This window comes from Panicum virgatum, chromosome 6N, assembly GCF_016808335.1.
Source record: "Panicum virgatum strain AP13 chromosome 6N, P.virgatum_v5, whole genome shotgun sequence".
Lineage (NCBI taxonomy): Eukaryota > Viridiplantae > Streptophyta > Magnoliopsida > Poales > Poaceae > Panicum > Panicum virgatum.
The window spans coordinates 17,607,993-17,633,108 of NC_053150.1; the positions used below are offsets into that span (position 1 = coordinate 17,607,993).

Consider the following 25,116-nt stretch of genomic DNA (forward strand, 5'->3'; position numbering starts at 1 on the left):
GCGTAGCCCGCAGCAGGTCTCAGCACACGAGAGGCGCAGGGGAAATCGCGCAGCGGAAATGCGTGGCCGGGTGGGTTCGAACCCGGGACCTCAGCTCTGGTACCATGTTAGCGCGCACGTTGAGGATGCCGAGCGCCTGCGCGTGCAGCACAGCAACGGCGTCGTCGTCGCCAGCAGGAGGTGTGTCGCCGTCATCAACGTCGCCATCGGCGTCGGAGGCGGCAACGGCGTCGGCTTCCTCGAGCCGGCGGCGGGCGTCGGCGAGGTCGCGCTCGTGGCGAGCGACGTCGTCCTGGAGGCGCTGGCGAGCGGCGGCGGCCTCGGCCTTGGCCGTGGCGGCGGCCGCGGCGTCGATCTTGGCCTGGGCGGCGGCATCACCAGCGGAGGCAGACGGATCGACAGGAGCGTCGCCGGCCATGGCGATCAGGGAGCGGAAGCGAGGGAAGGAAAGCCTAATCTGATACCATGAAACCCAGGTGTTATAGTGGGAGGGGTGGGGGCTTTTATTCATAGTCCATCACTTATGATGGCGACGCGAATACACAAAAAATCTGATGCAATCTTCACCGCCCCACCGTACCTAACCTTGCTCATGTCCTATAGGTACACGCGGCGCAGGAGAGCGGTAGCCGCAAGAATCCCAGAGCTTCCAGCCATGGCATCCTCCTCACAGTTTTTCCTCTGCCTCGCCGTCGTTCTTGCTGGGACGGCGGCGATCGCTCAGGGTGAGCACTCGCAGTGCCAGGACAACCCACCGGACATCTCTCTGCGTGGCGGCGAGGCCGGTGTGGTCGTCGACGACCTCCCGGGAGGCTTCAGGGCCTACGTCACCGGTGCTGCAAGCTCAAGCCGCACCATCGTCCTCGCCTCTGATGTTTTTGGTTGGTGCATCGACCATACTATCCACCTGCAGTATATGTCCATTTGGGCGTACGTTTTGACAGGACATTTAATTTTTCTCCCCCTTTTTGATTGATTTCAACAGGGTTCGAAGCACCTTTACTCAGGTAGTACATAAATATATCCATTGCCTTTTAATTCCTGAACTTTGTATTCTTTCTCGCTCTGTTCTGGGGCAGTCGTAATCGTGGTTTTCAAACGGCTCTGGTCTTGGTCATCTATAGCATCTTAAAATTAAGAGATTTTGATCTACTGACCATTTAGGGGCGTTTGGAGGGCTTTTACTCAAGTGGCTTCACCAGTGAAATTAAAATAAGTGAATGCAAAACGAGCTCAGCATTTGACTCCAGGTGTTGGATTGACAAATCACCTCATCTAGAAACGTGTTTCTTGTATCCAGTTTAATGTTTGAAGGATACTTTCTGTTGAGAAACAAACTAACATTATATTGTTTTGTCCTTGTGTATAATGTAAGACACAAGCCAGTGAAAAGTTAGCCCTCATATAAGATACTAGATTGTATTCTGTTTAGAGTTCTACCACGTAACAAACCCTGCCTGTACTACTACAGTACTACTTGAATGCTGATGCTACCATACAGGAAGATAGCCGATAAAGTTGGTGAGGCCGGATACTTCGTAGTGGTGCCTGATTTCTTCAATGGAGAGTAGACTATCTCAAGTTCTCAACTCAAGTAAAAACCTTACAGAATGGCTCAAGTTTCACTCTCCGGTCCGTTCCACTCACTTGTCACAATTAATTTGCATGTCACTTTCAATCTTCAACTTCTTGTTGGATAGTGTAATGATTGATTCAAATAACTTCCATTTCATCACAAGATGCAAACAAGAACTGAGGGCCCCATCCATCTTACAGGTTAAAGCTGCAAAAGATGCCAAGCCACTCTTTGCTGCTTTAAAAAAGGAAGGAAAGTCCATTGGGGTTGGAGGTTACTGCTGGGGAGGTGAATGGCATCCATTGCAGCTTATCAAATCTTTTCAACGGCCAAGATTTATTATTACCTCCAACTGGAATTTAGTTTTCAAAATGCTTCTTCAGGCACCAAATATATCATACTAATTCTTCGCCTTTTATTGCCTTTTATCGCTGCTTAACTGACAGGAAAGTTCAGTGTGGAGATGGCGAAAACCAATGACGTTGAAGTAGCTTCCATGTCTCATCCTTATAGTGTGGCAGCTGATGATATGAAAGGTTTGCTGCTTTTCTTTCTGCACTTGCAAACTTTCCAGACTTCACGGATTGGTTTCGTATGCTGACTATAAATATGCCCATTCAAAATAAACAGAGGTCAAACACCCAATTAAGATCCTTGGAGCTCAAAATGACTCAAACACACCGCCCAAATTAGTGTACCAGTTTGTCAATGTATTGCGCAAAAGAGCAGAGGTGAGTACCTACTGATTAAGCGACACGACAGTGGGGATCAGTTGCATTGCACAGCTCATTTTTGTGGCATTGGTTGCTGCAGATTCCCTATGTAAGGAACATGACCCTATTAGGTCATAGTTTTGTGATTTTGGTGATTGAGTAACAATGTTATCAATGGGACTAATGAATTTATCAACTAAACAATTATAGATCCCAGGGATGAAGCTAAAAGGCCAAGCAAAGCAAAACACGAAGAAAAAACTCAAAGAAACGCTGAATTAGACGAGTTCTGCAGGAACAGTGGCACCGGATGCACCGGTGATACTGCACCGGTCTAACCAGCCGGCATCGGATACACCGGTGCCATACCACTGGTGTAATGGGTCGTGGAGTGGAGAAAACCAAGTGTCACCGGATGCACCGGTGATGTCAAGTGAGCATCGGTGCAATCACCATGCTATCACTCAGAGAGCCTGTCAAGTGGCGAGAAGAAGTTTCTTCAGCACCGGATGAACCGGTGGTGCACCAGGCAAGGCACCGGTGTAATTTCAAGACAGAAGCCGAAGATTTCTTCAGGACCAGATGAACTAGTGGAGCACCGGTGTAAGGCGCCGGTCTAACCGGTGACAGCCACGTCGGCTGTCAGAGGGCCAATGACTAAATCAGAGCCATGTGTGACCGGATACACCGGTGCTACCTGACCGGTTTTATCCGGTGCCCTCGCAGAAAATTGGCCAACGGTTCTTAATAGCTCTATGGACTTGGGAGCCTATATATATATGCCACCCCCGGCCATTTGAAGATTGCTAGAGTTCCAAGACATCACAAACACACCCAAGAATATCTCCAAGCCAACCCAAGTGCATATTGATCATATCCTTAGGTTTAGCACTAGCTTCAAGAGTGTAAAGTGCTAGATTAGCTCTTGAGTGAGTGAGAGCAAGGCTTTGTGCCTTTGTGCTGTGGTTCTTTGTTGAACCTACAAGAAAAGCTTGGTGCGCCGACCCCTTGGAGCTTTGAAGCTCGCCGACAACGTCAACGACCCTCCGACTTGGTGTGGAGCGGCGTGGACGACTTTGTGCGGGGGACGTGGAGACCCCCATCTTTTGTGGAGAAGCTCCTTAGTGGAACCCGGGATCAAGGTGACCGTGGTTGAGTCCGCGAAAGAGGCTTGACTTCCGAGAAGCGATACTCTTAGTGAGTGCTTTAACGACGTGGATGTAGGTGTGCCTTTGTGGCTAACCGAACCACGGGATAAACACCCGCGTCAAGAGTTTGCTTCTCTCTATCCCGCTCTTTAAGCTTCCGCATTTCATACTAGTAATCTTTGTGTCTTTACTTTCATAGAGTAGTTTCTTGATAGGAAAGGCTATAAGTTACTAAACTCTTTTGGGATAGGGGTTTCACGCTAGAACAACTTTAGTTGCACATATATATAACATGTTTTAGTTTAATATTGTGCAATTTAGTTGGATCCATAGGTTAAGGTTTTAAATTGCCTAATTCACCCCCTCCCCCTCTTAGGCTAGAGCACCCAATCCGGTCTTTCAATTGGTATCAGAGCCGGGACTTACATCTCTCACAAAGAAAGCCAATTCTATTGCCAATTCTATTTAGTTTAATATTGGCAATTCTTGATCGGTTAGGCTTCACCGCCTAGTGAGTTAGCTCTTTGGGGGAAGGGATGGATTCATTAGGACCTCCTCCACGTTTCGATGGCACGGGCTTCCAACGATGGAAGATCTTAATGCAATCACACCTCCGAGCAAAGGGTCTAAATGTTTGGAGGGTAATGAGTGAAGGAACTAAAAGCAATAGTCAACAAGAGAGGCAATATGATGCTATTGCAAAATGTGCCATTTTGTGCTCTCTTGGTGACACTGTGTTTAACAGTGTGTTTGCTTGTAAAAATGCTAAAGAATTATGGAAAACTATTTGTGAGAACCATAAGGGCACGAAAGATATCGGAGAGGAAAAATACCATGTTCTCATAGATAAACTCAATAGTTTCAAGCAACTTGATCATGAGAATACCGAATCTATATACTCATGGTTAAATATTCTTGTGAATGAGATCAACTCTTTAGGTGTGAAGAAAATTAATGATTTGGAGCTCATTCGTAAGATCCTTCACTCTCTACGAAGGCCGGACTACGATTTGGTGATCACAATTCTTTATGAGAAAGAAATCGACACATTGACACCAAATCAAGTCCTCAACAAGGTGATCGCCCACGAGCTACGCCATGACATCAAGCCAAGAGCGCCACCTTCTTCACCAACTCATAGCGCACTTGTATGCAAGCAAGTCAAGAAGTTGAAGAAGATGGCCATCAAAGGTAGCTCAAGTAAAGATGAAGAAGAGGAGGCATGACAAAGCTCCTCAAATGATGAAAAAGAGCCAATGAACCCCAACCTCTACAAGTAAGTCAAGAAGATGAACAAATGCTTGCAAGAAATCAACTCAATGGGGTATATAGTCTTCCACAAAGATGGACCTCATCACCAATAAATGAAGATTGAGAGGAGATTCAAGAAGAAGAAAGAAAAGAAGGACAAAAAACCTCAACACGAGTCATTCGCCATCTTTGGTGAATGGGTAAGCAGTGGTAAAGAATCAAGCGCTAGTTCAAGTAATGAATCAAGCAAGGAATTCACCACTCGCACCAACTTGGGATCATCATCACACACATGCTTTTTTGGCCCAAGGTATGGACAACGATGTAAGTGATGATGACTCCGATTCTTCTTCATATGAAGAACTTCTTGAATTAGTTCATGAGCACCAGAAAATCATTAAAAAGCAATTAAATGAAATCGAAACCTTAATGCTCTTAAAGATCTTAATGTTATTTTCACTACAAAGTATGAAAATTTGTCATGCAAATTCAAATTGCTTAGCGAGAAGTATGAATAGCTCAAGTTAAAATTTGAGAGCATTAATGATACTAATGACTCTTTGGAAACTTCTAACTCTTGTAATAAGAAATGCCATGAGGTTGTTTTTGTAGAATCATGTGATGACCTCATTGCCAAGGAAAATGACGAGCTCAAGCAAGGGGAAGAGAAACTCATGAAGGACTTGGCTAGATTAAAGGGCAAGAGCATAGAGAGCAATGTCCAACCTTCTCAAGATAACCGTGAAGACATGGTGAAGAAGGTTGAGAAGGGGTGCACCGTGACTTGCTCAAAATGCCATCAAAAGGGCCACAAGTCCAACAAGTGCCCTCAACAAAAAAAAAGATTTCGGATGAGAAGAACAAGAAGAAACTCACAATCAAGAGTTCTCTCATCTACACCAAGCCTAACCGGAGGAACAAAAGCCATAGCACCACCTATGTAATCAAGAAGAAAACCAATGGAAAGGTGGTTGCTCACAAGGTTGGGAAGCAAGAAAGGAGTTGGAATCACTCCATTTGGGTGCCTAAGGATGTCATCAGCAATATGAAGGGGCCTCAAATGGTGTGGGTTCTAAAGGAGACTTGAAGCCCAAGAATGGCTTCGGGGGATTTGGAGGCTTGGCTAACTAGAAGATGGAGGATTCAAGCTAAAGAAGCCAAGCTCGCATCTTGGATATTTGTTGCCCAAGTCCCCCATAAGGTAATGGTAGCTAAAATTTCAATTCAAGCATCATGTAGCTCCATTGCCCTTGCTAGGTTGTTTGCATTGCATCACCTAGTGTTATATATGGTGGGTTGCTTCTGTCATGATTCTAACCCATGAGCAACCTACATGGTTTGATAAGAGTGTAGAAAGCTACACAAGGTTATTCTTCATGGTACATGGACTTCATGAGGTATGTGTTTCATTTGTGTACCATGAACACAAGTTATAGGGTAAAACTTCCATTGTTGTCATAAACAATGTGCATACATTGGTTGGTGATTCAAACACTAAATGTACACATTTAGGGGGAGTTCATCCTATGATTTGTGATTTTGAGACTAACATATTTGCAAGTTTATCTTTTGTAGTCTCATATTGAGCCATGGTCTATTGAACTAAATTTCTATATCTAAGTTCATAGACTATGTGCTTATACATTTGCTCATTTTGGTGTACCAAGTGTTCTCCACTTCAAAGACTTTCAATTGGTATTCAATTTCAATTGATATCTTTCGGCACAAGTCCTTTTAAAAATTGGTACATACAATGTAATTAGAGATTACCCCCGGAGGTATGCATGGTCTATAACCCCTTCAATTGGTATTTTTGTCAATTTTTTTATATAGAGCTACCTCCGTGCATGATATGACCTAAGCTTTCTCTTTCAAATATCTAGTTGTGCACATGATTTTCACATTATCATTTTGTGCACACATTTTGTGAAAAGCTTAGCTCATGTTATGCTAGTTTCGTGTTTTTGTGATCTACCTTAGTAATTGCTCATTTGGTAACTTCATTAATATTATACACTTGAATATTCATGGAACTAACTCCCTGGGCTACTAACTTTTTCCCTTTGAGCTATTTTGGTTTGTCAAGGCTTTTTAGGTGATTTGATTCCAAAGGGGGAGAAATTTGGATCAAAGCAAGGTAAAAATGAGTATCTTCCCAAGGGGGTGCAACTTTGATTCCAAAGGGGGAGGAGAAAAAGAAGAAGAAGTAGCGAAAATAGGGAGGAACAAAGAGGATGATGGTTTTATGGGGTGGCCAAGTTGACACTGGATGATGGTAATTATCCAAGTAAGTGTATGTGGTTCAATTGAGTTCAATTGGTATCAGTTTATCAATTTTTGCAAAATTTATGCTTGCTTTGATTGTGTTGTTATCAATCACCAAAAAGGGGGAGATTGTAAGGAACATGGCCCCATTAGGCCATAGTTTTGTGATTTTGGTGATTGAGTAACAACACAGTTAATGGGACTAATGAATTTGTCAAGTGAACAATTATAGATCACATGGATGAAGCTAAAAGGCCAAGCAAAGCAAAACACGTAGAAAGAACTTAAAGAAACACTGAATTAGACGAGTTCTGCAGGAACAGTGGCACCGGATGCACCGGTGACACTGCACTGGTCTAATCGGCCGGCATCGGATACACCGGTGCCATACCGCCGGTGTAATGGGTCGTGGAGTGGAGAAAAGCAAGTGTCACCGGATGCATCGGTGATGTCAAGTGGGAGCATCGGTGCAATCACCATGCTATCACTCAGAGAGCCTGTCAAGTGGCGAGAAGAAGTTTCTTCAGCACCGGATGAACCGGTGGTGCACCAGGCAAGGCACCAGTGTAATTTCAAGACAGAAGCTAAAGATTTCTTCAAAACCGGATGAACTGGTGGAGCACCGGTGCAAGGCGCCGGTCTAACCGGTGACAGCCACGTCGGCTGTCAGAGGGCCAATGGCTAAGTCAAAGCCGTGTGTGACCGGATACACCGGTGCTACCTGACCGATTTATCCGGTGCCCTCGCAGAAAAGTGGCCAATGACTCTATGGACTTAGAAGCCTATATATATGTCATCCCCTGGCCATTTGAAGATTGCTAGAGTTCCAAGACATCACAAACATACCCAAGAACATCTCCAAGCCAACCCAAGTGCATATTGATCATATCCTTAGGTTTAGCACTAGCTTTAAGAGTGTAAAGTGCTAGATTAGCTCTGAGTGAGTGAGAGCAAGGCTTTGTGCCTTTGTGCTGTGGTTCTTTGTTGAACCTACAAGAAGAGCTCGGTTCGCCGGCCCCTTGGAGCTTTGAAGCTCGCCGGCAACGTCAACGACCCTCCGACTTGGTGTGGAGCGGCATGGACGACTTTGTGCGGGAGACGTGGAGACCTCCATCCTTTGTGGAGAAGCTCCTTAGTGGAATCCGGGATCAAGGTGACCGTGGTTGAGTCCGCAGAAGAGACTTGACTTCCGAGAAGCGATACTCTTAGTGAGTGCTTCAACAACGTGGATGTAGGTGTGCCTTTGTGGCTAACTGAACCACGGGATAAACACCCGCGTCAAGAGTTTGCTTCTCTCTATCCCACTCTTTAAGCTTCCGCATTTCATACTAGTAATCTTTGCGTCTTTACTTTCATAGAGTAATTTCTTGATAGAAAAGGCTATAGGTTGCTAAACTCTTTTGGGATAGGGATTTCACGCTAGAACAACCTTAGTTGCACATATAGACAACATGTTTTAGTTTAATATTGTGCAATTTAGTTAGAGCCAATGGTTAAGATTTTAAGTTGTCTAATTCACCCCCTCCTCCTCTTAGACTAGAGCACCCGATCCGATCTTTCACCCTACTACGCCAAGATCTTTCCAGTGGTTTCGCTTGGATTTGCTTGCAGATATAATACCATAGACGCTTTTGCTGTTAGAACTGCTCAGCAAGCCCTTGCTTTAATGATCGACTGGTTCGACAAGTACCTGAAGTGAAGACGATAAGACTTACACTAGTGTTAAGGTATCATTTGGTTTTTAAAATAGCTGTCATATCGAATGTTCAGATATCAATTCGAATGTTCGGATACCAGCTTAATATAAAACTAATTGCATAAGTTGCAATTAGAGATCTAGAGGAATCTATTAAGTAGATGGTTACTGTAGCAATTAGTAGTTAAATTATGAACTAATTAGGCTTAATAGATTCGTCTTGTGATTGAGTCACGACTTATGAAATTATGGTGTTTAAACATGTGATTTGAGTATTTGACAGAACTTATGACTTAAATTGAAAAAAAAGCAAACTGAGACCAAAATGTTGGAGCGGTTGCCAAATATTAGTGGTGGTTCTAAACTAGAAATTCCTAGCACTTGTGGCCAAAGTAAAGCATCCCTAAGGCTAAAAAATATTTCCTCTATCCCATGGGAACTTGCAAGGAGCTCATTGTGCTGGGAAAAGTTTAGTGGGAAGGAATACTTTAATTGCAGTGTGGGTCCATAGTAGATGCTTTTTTTTTGTGAGAAGGGACATCATCACATTAATATGAAACAAAGATCTAGTACAGTGCTTACCCTTTTTACAGAGGGATCCCTACAAAAATCGGAAATTACAAACAAGTCCCTCTTCTTCCTCCTCTCTTTCCGGCTGTTCCTCTGCTCCATCCGAACCGTTGCACTGCAGCACGCAACACCACCATCGCCACCTCGCAACCAGACCAAGAAAGCGACACCAGAAGGTAAACTGCATGAGATCCTCGGTAGAAGAACATCGGCCGTCGAACTTTCCTGTCTAACCACCCAGCTCCGCCATCTCCTTTGCGAAACAGAGCGCAGCTGCACCAGATTGAGCAAGAAGACAAACCAAAGAAGACGCAAACCGAAGAGGCTGGCACCACCGCCGACGAGAAGTGGTAGTCCAGCAGCAAATCCACATCGGCCTGCCAAGAAGACGCCCAAGCAAGCCGATCGAAACGGAAATCCACCGCCGGTGAAACGAAGTCCGACGAGGAAGACGAGCCCCCAAGGGGCAAACAAAAGCTCCACCCCACACACGGAAGGACGAAGCACAACTAACCTCCACCAACGTCCCTCGCCAGAGCCGGCGTCAACATCGCCGCCGCTGCCGCTGGAGGAGGGGAGGGGAACCAAAACCATAGACGACGAAAGCGAGGTCGTTGTCGGGAAAGGGAGCACAAGACCTAACCTAGATCTACTGCTATACAATCCACCCGCCGTGGAGCCGGGCTCCCCTCTCAAATCCGTCGCCGGAGAGGCGCCGGAGGAGAGGGGGCCGGCGGAGCGGCGGAGGAAGCCGGGGGTCGCCCTGGCTACACTGTAGCAAGGGGAAAGAACAAGTCGACAGTGAGTAACTAGCAGAGAGACAGAGACACCGAATCGGGTCCATAGTAGATGCTGCACATTTCTAGTATAGTTCCTCCTCCTAGACTAAATGTTACAGCTGCCCTTATGCTCAACCGGCTTCTTCCTTTTCCAACGTTCAGTTTAGCAGGATAGAGAAAAAAAAAGCTTCAACAAATAGTAGTGCTACAGTAGTATGAATAGTATACATGTAACACATAAGCTGGAGCCCACGAAGGTGTGCCCAAGAGGACTTTTGTCTTACTCCATGAGGTGTCACTTGAGACAGCCCCAAGACTTTATGTGATGAGAGGCGTTATTTTTATTCAACAATATATTATTCCAAAAGATTTATTGGTGGAATCATCATCACTTTTGCATTTCCTCGAGAAAGGACATAGGATAGGCCAACACCTCGCCTGCGTATGGTCGATTTCCGATAGCCAGTTGTGGGAATAGCTTCGCATGTGAAGCTCTCTTCCGAATCTTTTTGTAAAAATATATATCTACAAATTTTATATTTAAAATATTTTAAATGTAAAATTGTGTTGCAAGTTATTTATATAATTTTTTTCAAATAGAAAGTTTTGCATATATAAATTTTGTTAGAATACAAAATTTTGTAAGAAAACTCTTAAATCAAAACACAAACAATTTTTTTTTGAGAAATTTGAGGAACAAATTTCAGAGAAAAACCTTTTTAAGAAAAGTTGAAGGGAACAAATTTCAGAGAAAAACCTTTTTAAGAAAAGTTGAAACAAATAAAAGGAAGCAAAAGTTAGGACCAGAATTAAAAAACAAAAATTTTAGAACAAAAAAATGTCAAACAAAAAAAAAATCTGAACAACAATTTTATGATCCAACAAAAAATGATGAACAACTTTTAGAAGAAATTATACAACAAAAGAGAAAAGGAGAAAATCATTGAGATGGCGGCCGCGCTCGCCAGCGTGGCTGACGAGCAGAGCGCCAGCCGCAGCTCCTCCCATGCCGCCCTCCATCCTCACTGACGCCAGCGGTCGGCCTCGTTGGGGCCGCACGCCCTTGCCAGCTGCCACCGCGCTGCCCTGTCCTTGCTGACTGAGGGGTGAGGGAGCTCCGCGCCTCCTTGCCTGCCGCAAAAATCGCCGCCGGGAGCTTGGGAGTCAGATCCAGCGAAGGCCGCCGGGAGCTGGGGAGTCAGATCCAGCAAAGAGAAGAGAGAGGAAAGAGGAGGGGATGGAGAAAGAAAGAAAAAGGCTAGCGGCTGGAATCCAGCGGGCGGAAGGAGATATCATCGAAGGCATGGGACCCACCACGGAATCCCCTCGTGTGTTTTGGAATGTCCGATCACCATGTAATTAGCATTGGGCATAGGATATATAGGTGCAACTAGTCCAGTGTGTTCTTATGGCTAAACTTTTGATCTTCCTGGATCAAATACAAAATGCATATACGTACTCCCTCTGTCCCTTATTATTTGTCGCTTTGGGTGTGCGTGCCTTAAATTTAACTCGATTTGTAGAAAATATGTGTAATATTTGTATCTCCAAATAAATTTATTAAAAACTAGATTAAAAGATGTATCTACTGGTATTATTTATGTATCATAAATATTAATAATTCTTTATATAAAATTGATCAAAATAATTTCTCGGGAAGCGAGAACGTCAGTTATTTAAGAACGGAGGGAGTAGTTTTGTACACATTATGCGTGCTACTAAATTAAAATTTTATTCTTACCATGAATATGCTTCGCGGCAAGTGTACGGACAGCTTCCTAGTTCTCCTGCTCGGCTATGTATTCGGGTGGGTAGGCATGTGGTGGTGCAGCGGATGCGAGCGGGGGCGGCAAAATCGAGCTGTTGGCAAGTGAATAATCGGCCGAGAGCCGGGAGTGCGGAGCCAGGAATTTATTTTTTTCATTATTAGGGAGGGCCAACCATGCTAATTTAAAAAAATTAATCAAAATTCAAATGTTCAATGTAAATTTAGGAATTATTGGGGGGGGGGGCAGGCCCCCCTGTCTACGCCCCTACCCATAGACGAGCGAGGCGGCGTCGGGCGCAGAGAGAAGCTGACAGGAACAAATGGGCGGGCGAGAACCGCAAATATTTTTTTTTAATTTAGAAGAAACCATAGAAAGTTAGGAGGCTTTCCTCTTCATGTAGGATTAGATTTATTTACAAAAATAGAAATTTGAGTAGGGATCTTGTCTCGCTGGAGTTTCCTCTTTATATTTTTCTTTTTTCTCAACTGTAATAACACTTCGCCTTTCCGGATAAACCTTCATTGTTAGAACATGGCTCCGTACCCAGTGGCCCCTTACATTCCGACAACGTCACCTCATCCTGACTCTCCTTTGTTGCGATAATAAAACACAAAAAATGGAAAGTGTGGCACCTTTCATGACTGTTCAGTGGCAACCACCCTCGTTCGTCCGGGAAGATAACACTATCAACGAAAGCCAATGTCAACCACGGTTTTCTCGCCGTCCGATCATCAATCAGAGATCCACATCCAACTGGATCACCGTTCCTCGGAGCTCGTTTCAGATCCCGTTTACTTGAGCTCGCGTGCTCTTCTAATCCCAATGCTCTTGTAAGCCGGCATAGGATCGCGACGTGGAAACAAACAACACCCCCGGCAGCTGGAAGCTAGCGGTTGTGGGCTTCCGGTCTCAGTGCCATGGGCTCCGCGCAGGTCGTCCTCTGCCTCGCCGTCGTGCTTGCTGCGGCGGCGGCAGTCGCAAAAGCCCAGCACTCGCAGTGCCTCAGCAACCCGCCGGACCTGTCTCTGACCGGCGGCGAGGCCGGCGAGGTGGTCAGCGACCTACCAGGGGGCTTCAGAGCCTACGTCACCGGCCCGGCCAAGTCCCGCCGCGTCGTCGTCCTCGCCTCCGACGTCTTCGGTCTGTGCATCAGTTCATATATCACGTAATCTTTCAGTGTCTTTGGGTGTGCATCTTTTGACAGTAAACATAAAACATCCCTGTGTTTCCTTGACGGATTTCTTCAGGGTTCGAGGCGCCTATACTCAGGTACAGACAAATATAATTTTCACTTCGTTTCCTGGATTTGAACCTATGAAGTTCCTTCTTGTTCTTGTTCCTTTTACTATCTGTTGCTTTGTTTTAGCCTTCTGCATCAAAACCACCAGAAAATTCTTGTTAAAATAGTAGTGGAAACTTGAAAAATTTGAGGGGTTAAATTGGGCGATAGGCGAGGAACTTCAGAACAAGACTACATTCAGGGAAAATAGCGAGGCTCAAAAAGGCTTTATTGTCGATCTCGAAAAACAAGGAACGGAAGAAGAGCTAGGCTCTGTTCTTGGTTAACAGGGGCATCTCCTTTTTTAAGGGACCTCGAGCAAACAACCCTGCCCCAACATGCATTTGATTTTGCTTGGTTATATTTGTTTATAGAACAGATGGTCGTTGATGTCGCAAATTAACTAGACATTATGATGCACTTGTACCACTTAATTTATAAATGCTATACATACCAGCAGACCTACATAAATAAACAAACATTGGGACCTAGCCTCAGATGGTAAACTGTCGACCTAGCCTCAGATGGTAAACTGTCGATTACCGATCAGACCTAAAGATTTTCAGTTGCCTGCTCTAGAGTTTTCTACATTTACAGGTTCACTGACACTATTGAAACAATCATGGATAAAGATTGGCAATGTTATCTAATAAAAATTGTCGACAAAAGGAACAGCATGCTAACATAGCTTTTAGAGACATCGTCATGGTTCTGATGTGCAGACAGTCTGTGCTCTGTAATCTGTATCATCCAGCAGAGCAGCTCGCTTTCTAGAAAAAACAGATGGTGAGGGAATTTTATTGGTGGGTCCCAGCTTCCAATTAACATTCGAATTGGACAATAAATTGGTCAAGTTTCATTTGAGTAAATTTTAACACAAATCTTTATCAATTTCATCCATTTACCAAGGAATGGATTTCTCACCAAAATGATTGAAAGTTTGATTTAGAACACCCAATCTGTGCTGCTAACTTAATGTTTAAGAAAATGCCTTCTATATGGGATACACTGCATAGTGTTTTTCAATGAAAGAAACAATAGTATCTATAATTATTCCACTCCTTGGTTTAGTCCAGAGCTAATTAGTAACTGATGATGTTTACTAATGCAGAAAGATAGCAGATAAAGTTGGTGAGGCCGGATACTTCGTCTTGGTCCCAGATTTCTTCAATGGAGATTTTTACGACACAAGTAAAAACATTTCAGAGTGGATCAAGTCTCACTCTCCGGTGTGTTCCATTTACTTGTCAAAACTAATTTCCATGTCCCTTTCGATTTTCATCTTATGATTACCATAACAAAGAGAACTAACGGTTAACAATATTGTCTTATGGCACATTGCATGATGAGTTGAAAATTTATTATTGCCGGATCGATCTGACAGGTAAAAGCTGCCGAAGATGCCAAGCCACTCTTTGCTGCTTTAAAAAAGGAAAGAAAGTCCATTGCTGTTGGAGGTTATTGCTGGGGTGGTGAGTGAAGGACATCAAGTTATAAAATACTATTAATTGGCAAGCCTTAGCCCCAGTGAAATTTAGTTTCCAAAAAAAATTCAGCATGAAACATGTACAAGTTATTTACAATAATGCTGCTTTTTTGGCAGGAAAATTTGGTGCCGAGGTGGCAAAAACTGATGATATAAAAGTAGCTTGTCTTTCTCATCCTTCAAGGGTGACTGCTGATGATATGAAAGGTGTGCCCCCTAGCCTTTCTCTCTTTTTTTTTTCTGGGGAACTAGTCTTGTGCTATTGATTTCCTTTGCTAAACTAAGTTGGCCGGAACCTCAGAGGTCAAATGCCCAATTGAGATCCTTGGAGCTCAGAATGACACGTCGACGCCACCTAAACTAGTGTACCAGTTTGTGCACGTCTTGCGTCATAGAACAGGGGTGAGTTCCTAGTGACATAATTAACACCGGATACAAATTACACTAAGGATTTCTGTGACATTATTTCTTGTTCTTGCAGATTCCATACTTCGCCAAGATTTTTCCAGGAGTTGCACACGGATTTGCTTGCAGATATAATACAACCGACCCTTTTGCCGTTAGAACTGCTGAAGAAGCTCTTTCTTACATGCTTGACTGGTTCAAGAAATACTTGAAGTGAAGACTACTTGAAGGTTACTCAGAAATGATTTAAAGAGATAATATTTATTTCTGATCGCATTGCAAACTTGCATATTGCCATTGGATGAATATTATTGGATATTTTTTATTGGTTTGAAGATATGATGTACTGTTGGTCTCTTTTACCTTGAGACCATGCTAATTTATCTGGAATATATTAGTTTAATTAATGGAAGAATTTTAATATATAACTGAACAAATAAACTAAGATAGCATAGATCCTACTTGGTTGGATGGCGGCGAAATTGATCTGTCGACGAGCCATTGTCTCGTGGTGCATAGAGAGAAACAACTAGCAGGAACAGGCACGCGGGTGTGAACCAGAAAAAGATAGGTGAGGAACTTCAGAACAATACTACATTCAGGCAAAATACCGAGGCTCAAAAAGGATTTATTGTCGATCTCGAAAAACAAGGAACTAAAGAAGAGGTAGGCTGGGCTCTGATCTTGGTCAACAGGAGCATCTCCTTTTTCAAGGGACCTCAAGCAATGCAAACAACCCTGCCCCAACATGCATTTGATTTGCTTGGTTATTTAAGATGTCTTTCAAGTTCTCTAGCTGCCTAACACATCCTTCCATTATGATGAGAGTATCATCTGCATATTGTACAATTGGGAAAGAAAAATCAAGGCACAAGGCACTAGTAATTGGAGAAGCCCTTGTTCTAAAGCATTGTTTATCAGATACTGCAAGAGATCAGCAACTAAAACAAACAACATGGGTGAAAGAGGATCTCCTTGTCTTACTCCTCTTTTATAGTAAAAGGTTTTGCCAGGTACTCCATTTAGTAACACAGCTAAGATTTCAGACCGGAAAATGGATTTTATCCAAGAAAGCCGGGTATCTCCAAACCCCCTGGCGTGCATTAGTTTTAACATTGCCTCATGTTCCATCCTATCAAAAGCTTTCTCAAAATCCAACTTCAGGATTATAATATCCTTTTTTTACTTTGGTGATAGAGATGAAGATACTCCAAAGACCAAGCCAAACAATCTTGGATTGTCCTTGAATATTAATGTTTCAGAATCAGCAACTAAATCACTCTCTGCAGTCTATTGGCTAAGACTTCTGTGATTAATTTGATTGAGCAGTTCAAGAGTGAAATTGGTCAAAAATTACCAACTATGGATTGTCTACCTTGGGCAGAAGAGTGATGCAGGAACCATTTATACTTTGTAGGCAAATGTCACCTTTCTGAAAGTCATCATAGTATTTATAGAAGTCCGCTACTATGATAGACTAACATTTTCTTATAAAGTCACTATTGAAGCCATCTGGCCCTGGAGTCTTATCTGATGCCAAGCTTTCAACCACATTGTCAATTTATTGATGCGTGAAAGGGGTCTCTAGGACAGCGAGATCCTGGAGGCTTGAATAAGTTCCTCAAGGTTTGTCGGCATGACCACTGGATTAGTTGTACCCAACCTTTCCTTGTAAACTTCCCACAAAATTTCTTCTTCGGTGATGTGACCCTAAGCTTCTGTACCATCCACATTTTTTTACCATAGTAATCATATTTTTCCTATGTCTAATAGTAGCAGTTGCATGAAAGAATTGTGTACTAGCATTACCAAATTTGACCCACCTAATGGTGCCTCTCTCTTTCCAATATACTTTTTGTTGATGCAACAAAGATAACAACTTTTCACTCAAAAGATCTTTGAAATTCCATTCCTCAACAGTGAGATCTCTGTGTTCTTCCAAGATTTCCATTGTAGACAAAACTGCCTTAACATTGGCAATATTGGCCATGATACTGGAGATGTGTTTTTGCCATACCTTTAACACTCTTCTCAAATTCTTGAATTTAGCCATGAGGTTCTTCGCTGAAACCATTTGAAAAGTTGGCAAAGACCATCCATGATTGACCACTTGCATGATCATCCATTCATGTTCCATCTAGTAGTACTCAAAACGAAAATTATTTCCTCTTGGGATTTCTGTTTCAACTTGAAGGAGACAAGGAGTATGATCTGATACTTCCGATACTAGAGTTGAGGTCATTGTATTTGGATAAGTTAGTGTTCAACTTACAGAGGTGTAGAGCCAGTCAAGATGTTCTAACAAAAGTGGATGTTGTTTATTGGACCATGTGAACCACTTACCATGAAGAGGTACCTCAATTATCCCTAACGCACAGATTTTGCTTCATTAAAAAGCAACATTTCTAATACATCACCTCCTAGGCAGTTTCTCTCATCCAGTGTCCTCATTAAGTTAAAATCCCCAATTATAATCCAATCCTGGTCATCTTGCATTATTATATCTTAGAACCATTCATAGAAATCTCTCTTTCCCTCTATTGTACAGGGCGCATATATACTTTTTAAGAGTCAAAGGTTGCCATGATGCAAGGATTTGACCCTTGCATAAATTATCACAACAACACCTCAACGGAGCGAAAGCGACATCTAGACAGCGCATGCAGCCGGTGTTGGCCAACGCATGCGTTGTTAGGTAGAGCTTTTGCCCAAAACTCTTGCAAGAAAACATTATCACTACCGCGAGCAATCAACCCATATGACAGCCACCGAAGTCCCAACAGCTAATCTGAGTCGGGGAGTGGAGCAGGGTGCTGGCCTCTCCCATGACCACCACACAAGAGAGCTAAGTGAGGCAATGGCAGCCGCCGTCACTGTCCTACATGACCGGTGGCGGTGTGCTCCCCCTGTTATGGCGGCGGCGGCCATCCTTAACGACATGAAAAGGACGGACCCGAAGGGCACAGATCCGGGATGGGATGGAGGCCGGCGGCCGGTGCCCCGTGACGCATCCCTAGGGGGTGACTGACACGTCGCCCAACCACAACATCATCTCCATGCCCACATGTCATAGCTCCCATATAGCCACTGTCCACTGTCGTGTTCCTTCTTGTCACGCATCGAGGCCAAGGGATAGATTGCTCCATTTCCAAAAAGTCATTAGTTTCATTCTTAATGCTCTCAATTTTCAATTTTAGTTATTCATGCTCCTTGCTAAGCAATTTGAGTTTGCACAACAAATCATCATAAGTTGTAGCAAGGGTAGCATTAAGATCATTAAGAGCATGAAGTTGTTTGATTTCTTTAGATTGTTTCTTAATGACTTTTTGGTCCTCACGAACCAAATCAAGATGTTCATCAATGGAAGGAGAGTCGAAGTCATCACCACTTACATCACTTTCCATACTTTTGGCCATAAGACACATGTTTCATGATGAGGAGTCGTTGTTGATGCGGGAGGCGAATCTTTTATTGACTTATCGCTTGAGCTTGAACATGAGTTTGTGCTTGATTCTTCATCATCACTTACCCATTCACCAAAGGTGGCAAGGGCTTCTTGTTTGGATTTATTTTCTTTCCTTTGTTCTTTTTCTTCTTGTACTTGATCCTCTCAACCTTCATGAGTTGATGGTGATGCCGATCCTTGAGGAAGACTATGTACACCATCAAGTTTATTTTCTTCAAGCTCTTGTTCATTTTATTGACTTACTTGAGTGGCCTGGGGTTCATTTCTTCTTTTTTTTTCATCATTTGAGGAGCATTGGCTTGCATCCTCTTCTTCCCTCTTCACTTGAGCTTCCTTTGATTACCATATTCTTCAACATCTTTGCTTGTTTGCTTGCAAGAGAACTATATATTGTGAAGAAGGTGAAGCTCTTGGTTTGATGTTGTTGCAAAGATCATGGGCGGTCACCTTTGTTGAGGACTAGATTTGGTGTGAAGGTATTGAGCTCTTTCTCATAGAGAATTGAGATCACCAAATCATAGTCCAGCCTTCGGAGAGAGTTAAGGATCTTGTGAATAAGTTCCATATCTTCAATTTGCTTGACACCTAAGAAATTAATCTCATTCACAAGAACATTCAATGTGAGTACATAGCTTGAGCATCTTCATGATCGAATTCTTTGAAGCTATTAAGCTTATCAATGAGAACATGATGATTTTCATTTGCCACATATTTGGTTCCACCATGATTCTCATTGATAGTCTTCCATAGCTCATAAGAATTTATGCTATCAAACACACGATTGAAAATATTATCACAAAGAGAAAATAAGATTATACTTTTTGCTATAACATCATATTGCCTCTCTTGGTGATTATCACTTTTCTTTCCTTCACTAAGTACTCTCAAACATTCAAGCCCCTAGCTTGGAGATATGCTTCCATAAGCATTTTCCAACGATGGAAGCTCGTGTTGTCAAACCATGGAGGCGGAGCCTTTCCTAAGAGATCCATCCCTGATGAACTAACTCACTAAGCGATGAAGCCTAACCGTTTCTATTAGCCCGTTTTCACAATTTGCTAATGGAATTAGCATTTCTTTGTGGAAGATGTGAGTCCCGACTCTAATACCAATTGAAAGGAATCGGTGCTCATACCCAAAGAGGGGGAGGGGGTGAATTAGGCAACTAAAAATCTTAAACTTTGGATCGAACTAGTTTGTACAAAACATAAACAAAATAATGTTATCTAGATGTGAAACTATGGTTCAACTAGTGTGAAACTCTCATCCCAAAAGCATTTTGCAACCTTAGCCAATCCTACCAAAACACAAACAAAGTAAAGGCACACGAGTTGCAAGAATGAAATATGAAAACGTAAAGGAGGAGATGGGAGGAAGCAAACTCTTGACACTAGGATATATCTCGTCGTATTGGTAGGCACTAAGTCGCCGTTAGTCCATGTTGTTGAAACACTCAATTAAGAGTATTGCTTCTTGGCCACCAAGTCTCTTTCGGGGACCCCTTGACTTGCCACAAATGCTAGGCCATCAAGGCTCACGCCGAGTTCTCGGTCACCTTGATCTCGCTTTCCACTAAGGAGCTTCTCCACAAAGGATGGGGGTCTCCACATCCCCTGCACAAAGACATTGTCACCTCTCCACTCCAAGTCGGAGGGTCGAAGACTTGTTGGTGAGTATCCAAGACTTCAAGGGGCCGACACACTGAGATACAAGTTGTGGTTCACTCTAGAAACCAACCACAAGGCAACTACACCTTGCTTGTGCTAAACCGAAGGATTTGATCAATGAACTCTTTGATGGCTTTGAGAACTTCTTCAATATGTGGGTAGCTTCACACAAACTCTAGCAGCTTCAAATGACCCTGAGTGAGGCATATATATAGCTCAAGAACTCCATAGAGCCATTGCTCTAACAGCTATAAAAAACACAGTAGTGTCGGTTGAACCGACGCTCTGCCTGGGTGGGTGTCAGTTCAATCAGTCACCCTGTACAGCCACATATAGCCGTTGGCCCCCTTCTAACACGCAAGCTTTTGCTTGCTTCATTGCACCGATACCTTCAACCGATGCACCATCGGTTCAACCGGTGCTTAAGCAATTGTCCCTCCAACCCAGCTGCCTCTTAACATGCTCTCTAGATAATAGTAAGACCGATGCACCGACGCCTTAACTTAGATCATCGGTTTAACCGGTACAACAATGTTTTCTTGTGTCACTTTAGCATTGCACCGTCCAATGCACCTACGCTTTATTTATCTGGGGCGTTGATTTAACCGGTACCCTATTTTATGCCGAACTCATCCCATTCGATACTTCTATGAGTTCTTTCTCCATTTCTTGCTTTGCTAGGACTTTGTACTTTATCCTTGGGATCTAAGATCATTCACTTGACATACTCGTTAGTCCCATAACACAATCACCAAACTATGGCCTAATGAGGCTATGTTCCTTACAAACACTACTACAAAAAATGATTTGTAGCAACTTCCCGATTTTTTTTAAGGGTGGACCAAAATTTGACCCGTTGCTACAAATGTAGCAAAATTACTGTAGCAACAGACCCGCCCCTAAACATGTATTTTTAGGGGCGGGTCAACCCCTCACCCGCCCCTACAAATGATTTTCAATTGTATTCCAGAAATTTACTTGATTCAAAAAAATAGCATGGCGGATGGTCCGACGTTAGTGGGTGGACCATCCGCTGGTTCAGACGTCTGAACCTCACTTCAGAAGGTTCGGATGTCCGGACGTCTTTACATTGTAGAAAGCAGTGAAGTTCGGATGTCCAAACCCGCAGACCGTTCGCCAGCTATGGCTGGACCGTCCGCGGTGCTATTTTTTAATTAAGTAAAATTTTGAAATAAAATTGAAAATCATTTGTAGGGGCGGGTGAGGCAGTGGCCCGCCTCCAAAAATACCATCTGTACAGGCAGGCACCCCCTCACCCGCCCCTACAAATGATTTTCAATTTTATTCCAAAAATTTACTTATTCAAAAAATATCACTATGGACGGTCCGGCCTTAGGGGGTAGACGGTCTGGCCTTAGGGGGCGGACCGTCCGCTGGTTTGGACGTCCGAACCTCACTACAGAAGGTTGGGACATCCGAATGTCTCTACGCTATAGGAGGCAGTGCAGTTCGGACGTCCGAACCCGTGTACAGTCCACCAGATATGGCCAGATCGTTTGTGGTGCTATTTTTTTGAATTAACTAAATATCTAGAATAAAACTGAAAATTATTTGTAGGGGCGGGTGAGGGGGTGGCGCGCCCCTAGAAATGCCATTTTTAGGCACGGGTCAACCCCTCACCCGCCCCTACAAATAATTTTCAAATTTATTTCAGAAATTTATTTAATTCATAAAAATAGCAAAACATATAAAAAAGTGAAGTTTGTACTATAAGCCTATTGTGATCTATCGACCCATAAAAATATTAAAAGTGTATTTTGCTGTACATAGTGATTATGAGTGTGGAAATCACAAAGTAAGTCTTAAGTTGTATGAGAGAGCAGAGTGAGTGAGTCATATATTATGGTTTCACACTCTTAACTATTATATACCCTGAAATATAGTTTCCATATTTTTTGTTAAATTCTACACTTCATGATAGATTTATGGCAAAATTTTCACTTTTTTATGTGTTTTGTTGTAGATTTTCACCACACGCTTCTTCCTGGCCTGAGGGGCGCTCCTCACCGTCCAGGTTCCTTCCAATTTCTCTCTCCTTCTTGGTCTTTGCAATGCAATTGCAATGTGCCCATGTGGCTCCAAAAATCCACTCTTTATTCCATCTACCCTCTCCCTCTCCGCTGCAGATACGGCAGTACTCCTACCACGATGTAATCCGTGTCTCCGAGGTGGAGGACGTCCTCGACATCACCAACGTCCAGATCTACGTCATCAATAGCGCCAGGGTGCTCTTCCTCCACGAGTACCTCCACGAGCGCCAGCGCCAGCCGCCCCTACAAATGCGAGATCTGCGGCCATGCACTATTCAACCCCTTCCGCTTCTGCTCCCTCGAGTGCCACGCGGACGCCAGGGACGAGTCCGACGAGTGCGGTCTCTAACGTTGCTCCAGGAGAAGGAGGCGGAGAGAGCGCAGCGCATGGTGGCTGCGCGTGCGCTGGCACGGGGAGCAGCAGCTATTGCCGATGGTTTTTTTTGTGTTTTTATTCAACCTGTAGGGGCAGGTCATGTCCTTACCTGGTGAGGGCATGACTCACCCCTTATTGACGCAAATCTGGTCAACACATAAGCGCTAGAACGCGCAGATCGCAACGATCAAATCACCAGCGAGGATCCCAGGCGACCGGTCAGACCGGTCGCGCCAACCAGTCAGACCGGTCGGACGCAGAAAAACCCACGAAACCTAAAACCCCAAGCTCAGGAGGGACCCCGTCGGAGCTTGAAGATCTAGGGTTGTCTTAAGGTCGGCAGGCCACTCAAGACGCCCTTGAATGCCGTAGAGACGAGCAAAGAAAAGCACGAGGTTGGAAAAGCTAAGGTTTCAGGAAAATAGGAAAATGGTAAATTGATTGATTCGATTGGGTAGAAGTACCTCAATCGGCCGTGGCATTTGTATTTATAGGCCGGGGAAGACGTACCCCTTCCAAAGCGGGTTACAAATGGACTCTACAAAGCAAATCTAACCAGACTCAGATATCACAGGCATAGGCCCAACCGATCAGACCGGTCAGCTTTGGTATTTGCCAATTTTGGCTGCCAACATATGCCTTCCTGCCTTTTTGGTGAGCTTTGAAAGCCAAAAAGCAAGTACCAGAAATTAGCCTAGATACATGATTTACCCAGAAAACACAAGGGTAAAAATAATGCTAAGGATGATACTCTATACTGGCCGTCTTCGTCTTCAAGCGTCTTGCCACACACTGAGATAATATTTCTTCAAGTATCTTTCATTAAGAGCCCTTGGAAGACGTTCTCCTTGCATTGTCTCCACCATATAAGAATTTCCGAAGATAACATTGATGATCTTGTACGGTCATTCCCAACTTGGCGCCCACTTGCCGAACTTGTTACTCTTTATCCCAAGAGACAATATTGTCTTCCAAACCAACTCACCAACCTTAAAAGATTTTGCTCTTACCTTCTTGTTGTAAGCTCTAGCCACCCGAAACTTTTCCTTCTCAATTTCCTTCAAAGCTTGCAACCGTTTATCACTCACTTCATCAATATTGCCCATCATCAAATCATACTAATCAACAGCAGTAAGGTCATTTTGTTTAGCCAATCTATAAGCGTCCAGATTCACCTCAACGATCAAAATGGACTCTTGACCATATACAAGCTCAAAAGGAGTAACTTTAGTAGCACCGTGTCTAGATATACAATGAGCCCACAATGCTTCAGATAATACCTCATGTCACCTCCTAGGATTTTCTTCTATCTTCTTCTTGATGAGCTTTATCAAGAGTTTTTTACTAGACTCAGCCTGACCATTGACCTGAGCATAGTATGGAGATGAATTGAGTATCTTGATCTTATAGGATTCGGCAAAATCATGTACCTCCTTTGAAATAAATGATGAACCTTGATTCGTTGTCAAAGTTTGAGGAATACCGAATCTATGAATAATATGCTCTGTAATAAACTCAATTACCTCCCAATGTGTCATATTCTTCAAAGAAACCGCTTCGGTCCACTTAGGTGAAGTAATCCGTAGCAACTAACATGAAGCGATGTCTGTTTGAAGAAGGGGGGTTAATCTCACCAATGAAATCCAACCCCCAACCTCTGAATGGCCATGGCTTGATGATAGGATGTAATAATGCAGTAAGTACCAACTGAACATTACCAAACTACTAGCAATCCTCACACCTCTTATAATATCTGAAACAATCCGCCATTATAGTTGGCCAATAAAAAACAGGCTCTCCTAAGCAACCACTTCATTTTAAGAGCCGATTGATGTGTACCATAGATGCCTTCATGATCTTCCCCCATAGCCACACGGACCTAATCAGGATCCAAATATTTGAGAAGTACATCTTTGATGGTCCAACGATAAAGCTCATCATCAATCAAAATATATTTGAATGCCAAACGCCGAATATTCCTCTCTGCAACATGACCAGGATCCTTTAAATATGTCACAATAGGCACCCTCCAATTAGCAACCTCGACCTTCCCTTTGGAATTAGAAACAATGGCCGACTCATTGTTTTCAGCTGTCTGACTGGTCAGACCGGTCTGGGCGGTCAGACCGGTCTGGGCGGTCAGACCGGTCTGGGCGGTCAGACCGGTTGGAGCGTCCGGTCTGATCGGTTCGTCCAGAACCAGTATCTCGGCTTTTGCTCGCATCGACTTTCTCATGTTAAAATATTTTTTTAGTAACATTGTAACCAGATGCTTGCTGAGCCAGAGCATTTGCCTTTCTATTATCTTCTCTTGGAATATGTTGAATCACAAGTTCATCAAAACAAGAGATAATATCAAGACATCTATCAAGATACGCATGTAAAGATCCATTGTAATATTGGCATACCTTGGATACTTGCTACACCACAAGAAGTGAATCTCCATAAGCTTCCACATATTTAACACCTATTGATTCCAAGAATTCCAAGCCAAATAGAAGTGCTTCATATTCAACTTGGTTATTCGTGCGTTCTTCTTCCAATCGGTTTGAGAATTAAAAAGTAGTGCCACTCGGAGAAATTAGAACGGCACCCATTCCTTGACCATCATCACAAGCC

General features: G+C 43.4%; 2 protein-coding genes across 3 annotated transcripts; both read left to right on the plus strand.

The window, feature by feature from the left end:
* Positions 1 to 619: 619 nt before the first annotated feature.
* Positions 620 to 15,360, plus strand: LOC120678422 (endo-1,3;1,4-beta-D-glucanase-like). Of its 2 annotated transcripts, XM_039959608.1 has the most exons (11): positions 622 to 881; positions 986 to 1,632; positions 1,777 to 1,864; positions 2,023 to 2,112; positions 2,207 to 12,907; positions 13,015 to 13,036; positions 14,158 to 14,275; positions 14,431 to 14,518; positions 14,650 to 14,739; positions 14,834 to 14,934; positions 15,014 to 15,360. In XM_039959608.1, the coding sequence occupies exons 5-11, from the start codon at positions 12,685 to 12,687 to the stop codon at positions 15,152 to 15,154; spliced, it is 783 nt and encodes a 260-aa protein (XP_039815542.1). In that variant the 5' UTR covers positions 622 to 881; positions 986 to 1,632; positions 1,777 to 1,864; positions 2,023 to 2,112; positions 2,207 to 12,684; the 3' UTR covers positions 15,155 to 15,360. The 2 variants fall into 2 exon arrangements, with proteins under 2 accessions (XP_039815541.1, XP_039815542.1); XM_039959607.1 differs by lacking the exon at positions 13,015 to 13,036 and having other exon boundaries at positions 620 to 881; positions 2,207 to 12,932.
* Positions 656 to 2,322, plus strand: LOC120677988 (endo-1,3;1,4-beta-D-glucanase-like). The gene is made up of 5 exons (XM_039959158.1): positions 656 to 881; positions 986 to 1,007; positions 1,740 to 1,864; positions 2,023 to 2,112; positions 2,207 to 2,322. Exons 1-5 carry the CDS (start codon positions 656 to 658, stop codon positions 2,320 to 2,322), a joined length of 579 nt encoding a protein of 192 aa, XP_039815092.1.
* Positions 15,361 to 25,116: the final 9,756 nt, after the last annotated feature.